This window comes from Gavialis gangeticus, unplaced genomic scaffold, assembly GCF_001723915.1.
Source record: "Gavialis gangeticus isolate Ggan-Ray unplaced genomic scaffold, GavGan_comp1, whole genome shotgun sequence".
In the NCBI taxonomy this organism is placed as follows: domain Eukaryota; kingdom Metazoa; phylum Chordata; order Crocodylia; family Gavialidae; genus Gavialis; species Gavialis gangeticus.
In genome coordinates this window covers 24,142,104-24,149,622 of record NW_017728996.1, presented here as the reverse complement: position 1 = coordinate 24,149,622, position 7,519 = coordinate 24,142,104, and the positions used below count along the sequence as shown (strand labels likewise).

Genomic DNA, 7,519 nt, shown 5'->3' with positions numbered 1-7,519 from the left:
GGGGGGGGGGGGGTTCTCTTCCCACACTGTGACCAGGAGGTGTTCAGGGAACTACTCCCTAGCTACCCTGTTGCTGCTGTCCTCTCCCTGGCTGAGCCCAGCTCCTACTCAGCAGGGTTGGCTCTGGAGCTTCAGTGGAGAAAGCAGCAGTGGCAGGCAAGGGAATTGAGGAGGAGGAGGAGAGGAAAAGGGAAGTAGGGGTGTACCTCTGAGCAGGAAGGGGAAGGAAGGGGAAATTTTCATCTGCTTTAGGATCTTTAAAAAGTCCCCAGAAGCTCCTGCAGTGCAGTCTGCCTGGACTCATTAATGAAGGAGTCTGGAAGCAGGAGATACAGCCACCCTTACAATGTGAGTTGCTGCTCCCACAACCACCTTTGGGAAACCCTGGATCTGCCTCTGACTGTGAATATATCTACACTGCACAGTGCAGTTTCGGAAAAGAGTAAGAAGGATAAATTAGTTTATGTAGACCTCTGTGCTAACAAAGTCCAATAACTCACTTAGTTCATTTAGAGCTAGGAATAACAATTTTATACTGTACCACACTATGCTTTGCTGACACATCCTAAGATGGCTGTCAGCCACTTCTGTGCACTCACCTTCCAACCTGGACAAGTGATTTAACTCTTCTAGGATTTTCCCCAATCTGTAGAATGGGATGATCACCATAATACTTTACTAGCTACTAGCTTCCTCAGAATTCTATTTGGGGGATTTATTAGCTAATGCTTATAATAATACTCTGAAAATATGAAGTGCCACAAAAGTACTGTGAAAGGCAGGGAATCTAAATCTAGCTGGCTACCTGCATGTCATTGAACCAATGGAAGAAATAGAGAATTTAAAGGGATATTTGAGACATTTGTTGAAAATGAGAATTAAATGGTTCTTCCCCTGATTGCCCCCCAAATCTGAAAATAAACTCATAGCATATGTTGTGTTACCACATAATAATCCCACCTGACTTTTGGTTGCACTTCCTACACCTTCTGTTACACTAAAATGCCTGCAGCATCAGAACACAAAGAGGATTATCTTGGAAGATAAATTATAGTATAAATTCAAATATGATCAGAACATTGATTTTTTTTTTTTTTTTTACCACATGTAACAGGGAGTTGGGGACTCCCTGTTACTTTAAGGGTGGCAAAGGAGCCCCAGGTACAGGGAGTTGCTTACCAGGAGCCAGGAAAGGCCAGGCAGTAAAGGACTGCTAGGCTACTGGCTCCCAGTGCTGAATATATGGTTTACCAAGAAGATAACTGGGCAGAGTGGCCTGGACAGCAGAGTGCCAAGCGCAGTGCTGGTAGCACAGCAATAGTATTGCAGGACTGACCTCAGCCTGGAGAAGAGGGAAAAGTTTTCAACTAGCAATGATCATGCCTCGGTTCAACCTCACAGGCTATGATACTACCACTTACTACTACAGTAGTGAGACCATCCTGGGAACCTAACTGAGAGCACCTGCAGCTGGCGATAGGAAGGCACATGACTCCCAGGGGCATGGCTTAATGGATATATGGCTGAGTCTGGGGAGAAGACTGCCCCTGCAGGCGGAGGGGAAAGAGCTCCTCAGCAGAAAGGTTACAAAGGACTGTCAGGCTGTCTCCTGAGCTAATGTGGGATACTGCAGGGGAAAATGACTAGGGTAGCAGCAGGTTTGGGTTGTACTACCAAGGAGGTGAAATTTATGTTTGAACCTAGTGTAGGGAAGTTTGTGTTACAGCTAACAGGCTTATTCTTTGTTTGTTTAGAGTTTAAATCGGAGGACTGGAAAGGGATTAGCAAGGAAGGTTTGGAGATCCCAGCTGTGTCCAAGGGGCATGTGGTTAACCTGTAAACTCAGCACAGTCTTAGGCTCCAGACCCAGCCTGGAAGCTGCCTGAAAAGGGGAAGCCTGAGCTTATGAGGGGCAAGACCAGAGCCCCTTGAGGGGTGAAACCTGAGCCCAGAAGGAGGCAAGACCACAGTCAGACTCACAGGAGACTGAGGGGGGATCTTGTGGCTGCCTACAACCTTATCAGGGGCCAGCAGCAGGGACTCAGGGAAAGTCTGTTCACCAGGGCCCCCCTTGGAGTCACCAGGAACAATGGCCACAAGCTGAGGGAGGATAAGTTTAGGTTAGATATTAGGAAGAACTACTACTTCACTGTAAGGGTGGCCAGAGCCTGGAATAGGCTTCCCAGAGAGGTGGTGCTCTCACCTTCCCTGGAAATCTTCAAGAGGAGACTGAATAGGCACCTGGCTGGGGTCTTATGACCCCTCCCACCCCCAGTGCTCCTTCCTGCCCATGGCAGGGGGTCGGACTCAATGATCTGTCTAGGTCCCTTCCCACTCATTGATTCTATGATTCTATGAACCCTGGCACAGGACACAGCCTGTCCGACTCGCAAAGAATTTTCCTCTCTACCTGAACAAAAACTGATTATGAAAGACAATGAAGATGCAGTGGGAGACGCACCTAAAGTCCTCCAGATAAGAGTGACAAGAGTGAAACAACTGCCCTAGGTCTCATTAGCATCTGAGATGGAACCAGATGACAACTCATTTAAATGGGAGATGGAACAGGAATGCATCTTCATTAGCATTCAGGATGGAGAACAGAGATTCCAAGGCAAGGATCGCACTGAATTCTGGGATCAGAAAAGCAGGGGAGCACTGCATGATGGGGAATCTGTACCCCAAATGCTAATCAACCCACATTTACACACACCCAGCTCAGCATTTATCAGACCAATTCTAACCTGGACTTACAAAGGACTTCCCCCCCCACACACAACCTCATCTAACCAGAACTAAGCAGAAGTAAGGTTTAATAGGCATCTCAGGCTGTACATTCCCTGGTCCCACTATGGGAGGCCTATTTAAACTTGATCAACTAAAAGTCGGTTGCCGGGTTACAGAATGCTGAGGCAAAGAGACTGAGTCAGAGCAGGTATGGGCAACATTTGAACAATGGTAAAGGACTCATCACAGTGTCCAGCCCGTTGGAGCCCTGACCACAAATGCTGTCATACTTTTCCTGGGATGACTGGTGGAAGTCCTCCCCACAAAGTTTATAAACACTCCAAGTAATCCCTTGAAGTAAGATCTGGAAGTCCTGCTAAACTGAGGCTTATTCACAACAGGTAAAAATACAAAACCCTGACGCTGCAAGCTATCTATTGTTTCTGAAGAAACAGTGAGGTATCCCATCCAGTATATCTGCTATCCATAAGAATTTCAAGGTGGCTCCTAAGTGTCTGGTTACTCCTTAACCTTATGTTTTTCCTGGTTATTGATCAGTTTCTTCAGATGTTCCAAACCAGATAACCCTTTGTCAATAGAAAAGACAATTATTTACACAATTAAAAGAATGCTTTGAAGAATCTGAATTGAGGGTTTAAAAAGCTGTAAAATCAGCAAACGGTGTGCTTCAAGAGAAGAACTCTGACACCATCCGCTGTTGTTTTTGAGAAGCTGGAAGAAACAGATCGCCTCCCTTCAAGGATTGTGCTAAGAACAATCATTGTCAGCATTGGAACACGAGTGCCTTGGACTGGTGAACTCCCAGCTCTTGCTCTTTTTCTCTCTTTTCTCTCTAGGCATAGATTTCTGAACCTGAACTGTATTAGTTAAGCTTGACCTAAGTTTCCCCAAATACCTAGTGAAACCAGGGTAGTGTTGTAATTGTTTGTGTTTGTTTTCCTTTGCATGTCTATTACTATTAGTACCATTATATATTTCATATACTTAGCAATAAATAACTTTTATAGTCAAACTGGTGGTAACCGGGTGTATGTTTCCTTCTCTAGTTTCCTTTCCCACTTGCTCTGCAGCAATGCTTCTTTTACCTAAGCCAAAGATCCCTGTGAAGCCCAGAAATACTGTGGGGCCTGCTCATCAAGAGGCTACCACTACTAGGACAGTTAGGGCAAAAGATTGGGACGTGCTGAGTTTGAAACACATAAGGGGATCAGCTTGTACAGGCTGATTGACCCAGTTTGGCTCAGATGTTCCCTAATGAACTGAATACTGGCCCGTGAGGGTGTCATCTAGATACCCAGCTGGATTCAGAAGTATTCTGTTTACCTGTGTACCTGTGTCTGATTGCATTTTATTGTTACCTTAATGAACCGATTCCTGGTATATGAGGGTGTCAGCCTGTCCATGCTGATCAACCCAGCTGGGTCAGGCGTGTCACGTTAATCTGTGTGTGTTTGTGTGTATGACTGATTTGGTGACTGGAGGAACCCAGCCCCATTGGAACTGAGTCCTGCAAGATATCTCCACTGGGGGTGAGGACTTACAGAAGGGAGAGATACAGCTCCGTATGCAAGCACAAGTAACACAAGCAGCACATTGATAGCGTTACAAAGACCCTAGAAACGTATCCCTAATAAATGAGCCCACCCCAAAGGGATGGGCAAATCTGGTAACACAGCGGTGCTGGGGAGTACCCCAACCAGAAAAGAAGAGAACCTGAAGAAAGGGATCACTGGCCAAGTGATTGAGTAACCAGGGGCAGAGGAGACAGATGGAGTAATGGACCTGGAAGAGCTAATAGGTCTGGGGAAGTTTTGGGTGGAGCAGGTCAACAATGAGAGCTTTCAGCATGCCTACTTAGAAGGGTTGGCCAAGTGCAAAGAATCAGCTTGTACACCCTGAGCTGATGAAGACCTGGCCATGTTTCAAGGTAAGGGCTGATTTCTGCCCAGCCCAAGCAGTGCATGGGGTTTGGGGCCCAGGACCATGTGTGGCCACAAGGCCCAGGCAGGGAGCAGGATGGGGCCACAGGTGGCTCATTTGGGGGGCAGGGTGGGGACTGGCTGGCTCCCTGCTGCTGCACACATTCCCGTGAGGGCCTGGGGGGCACGTGCACCCCAGATTTGTGCACGGGTTGGAGGCAGGCTGCCTGCTACAGGATATTGGCTCCCTGCCCTGCTACCCTCCCAATGGAGCCTCCGTAGCCCAGCAGATGGGAGCTGGTGCAGCAGAGGAGAGTGGGGCCAGGCAGGGAAAATTGGTGCCACCACCATGATCCCCTCAATGCTATGGCAGGGTGCCCCCTGCCTGCCCAGCAGCAGAGGGCACACGCCTACACCACCACCCCCACTACTACCAGGCAGGCAGGGAGCACCTCACCATGGCAGCATGGGGCTTGTGGTGGCACCACCAAGCTTCCCCACCCAGCCCCACTCTGCCCTGCCATGCCAGGTCCTGCCCACTAGGCCACAGAGAACCCAGGGGAAGGGCAGCAAAGCAGGGAGCCCAAACCTGCTGTGGGCAGCCCCCCCTCTCCCCCCAACTCCCATAATTATATCACTTATTGTTTTCTAAGAAAGTACAGTCTTGACCATACTGTGTCAAGAGTGATTATGCAGAAGCTCCCATTTAAGTTAGCTTGCTGAAAAAGACATGGGATAATATGCCTTCTGTTTTTGTGCTGTAACATTTAAAAAATGTATAAATCATTGGTTCTCAATTAAGATGCCACAGGATCCCCTCAGAGGTTCCATAACACAAGGCACCACCGCTACCACAGAGGCCAGGTAAAACTGGTATATGCATAGAGTACAGCACTTGCACATTCTTCTTGCATTAGGATACTCTGATAACCCTAAAGCTAGCAAAAGAATCAGCTCATGCTACAGACCTTCCCAGACTGGTCACCCATGCATGCTTCTCTCAAACACAGACATGTGCTACAGTTTTACCCATCCTGTATGCCTCTCTTTCCAGAAGATACTGTATAGGTCAGACCTGGAAAGGCAACTGCATAAGCTGGCTCTCCTGCCTGCTTTATGGTTATCAAAGGACCATAATGAGGCAGGAGAATGGATTTGAACTGTAGCCCTATCTAGCCTGGCTACACAACAGGCACAAGGCAATTTTACCTGGAGGCAACAGCAATACCTAGGTTGAGAACCACCAAGGTAAGCTGAAAGAGCACAAACAGTGACTCTCAACCAGAGATGTCACCACATTCAAAGAAAGTAGTGGAGGGGTGCCCTGATTCTAAAACCACTGAAAACCACTGATATAAATAAAAAGTAAAAAATTCTGACCCAAAAGTTTATTAGGAATCAAGTATCACCTTTCACTTCTTATACATTAAAAAAATTAAAACTTACAGAATGGATGAACTTGCTTTGACAAATTCATCCTGTGTCTTTTCCCAGAAGTTATGTAAGCACTATATATTTTGTCAGTTTTGAAAAACTGAAATTGCTTCTATATGAGGTAGGAAAAGATGAAAGAAAACGCTCATATTATAGGATTAAGACATACCTGATCAGTTAGCGTTGGATTTAAATCTATCTTCAAAAATCGGAATGTTATAACAGGCGTGACTGAAACCACGGTAGTCAAGAGAATGACAAGCCAAACACTTATCTGGCCCAGAGAATGACGGGCATTTCCTATTAGCACAAGAAAATGAAACATGTTTGTTAGGAGTGCAAGACTGATGTTAACAGTTTGCAAGTGCGAGACGTATTAAATTCTCTCTTTTGTTTTCCTTTAGGTCAACATGCATTTTTATTATAAAAATACTTGAATTCTTCTAGATGTAGAAAAATGTACCGCTAAAATGACAAAATTCCTTGGCAGCATTTAAAATTTGACACAAGCCAAAATACAAAGTGGACTCCAAAGAAGGATTTAAGATAGTGACTACAACGATGATACAAGAACAATATTGAAAGATGGTACTTGCATGGCTATTTACTAGGGGTGTGCGAATTGGGTCCTTTTCAATTCAGACTCAGCCTGAATCAGGGACAGCGATTTGATTCATTGATTTGGATTACTGTCCCTGATTCAATTCAGCTGAATCCGAATCTGAAGATTCGATGCTGATTCAGACAATCAGCAATTCGGACACAGACACAGCTTTAAATGTTTTTTCTGCATACCTCGAGGTACCAACGTGGCTTGTGAATGCTGCAATGCTGGAGTGCATGGAGTGTCCCACAGGAGTGCAGGGGGGCCCTCCACGTGCTCGGTGGTGAACCCAGAAGTGGACCGGAAATACTTCCGGTCCACTTCCGGGTTCACCATGGAGCATGTGGGGGGGGCCCCCCTGCACTCCTCCCCTTGGTGACTGGCTGTGGGGGAACCACCCAGACCCAGGAGGCATGAGTTGCCAAGCTGGAGGGACGTGGGGGGACGTCCCGCATGCTCCCCAGCAGATCCAGAAGTGGACTAGAAGTGCTTTTGTTCCACTTCCGGGGCTGCTGCCAAGCATGCTGGGGAGCCCCCCCTGCTTCTGTGGGACACTCCATGCAGCTCAGCATCGCAGCATTCACAAGCCGCCTGCTACCTAGAGGTATGAAAAAAAAACATTTAAACCTGTGTCTATATCCAAATCTTCCCAAATCTCTCTGAATTGATTTGGAGGGTTCCAATTCGATTCAGAGAGATTAAAGGGTCCTCTGAATCTATTTGGATTCAGAGATTAGGCCACCGAATTGGGCCAAATCTCCACCGAATCCAATCGGGAACCGAAGCTTCACACAGCCCTACTATTTACGTGTGT

The 7,519-nt window shown here is 46.8% G+C and overlaps 1 protein-coding gene across 1 annotated transcript in view; it reads right to left on the bottom strand.

The window, feature by feature from the left end:
* ATP8B4 (ATPase phospholipid transporting 8B4 (putative)) overlaps window positions 1–7,519 on the bottom strand; it is a 247,388-nt gene that overhangs the window by 4,475 nt on the left and 235,394 nt on the right. Inside the window, 1 exon segment of the mRNA XM_019504155.1 lies at window positions 6,271–6,401. Within this exon segment, the coding sequence (XP_019359700.1) occupies window positions 6,271–6,401 (131 nt within the window).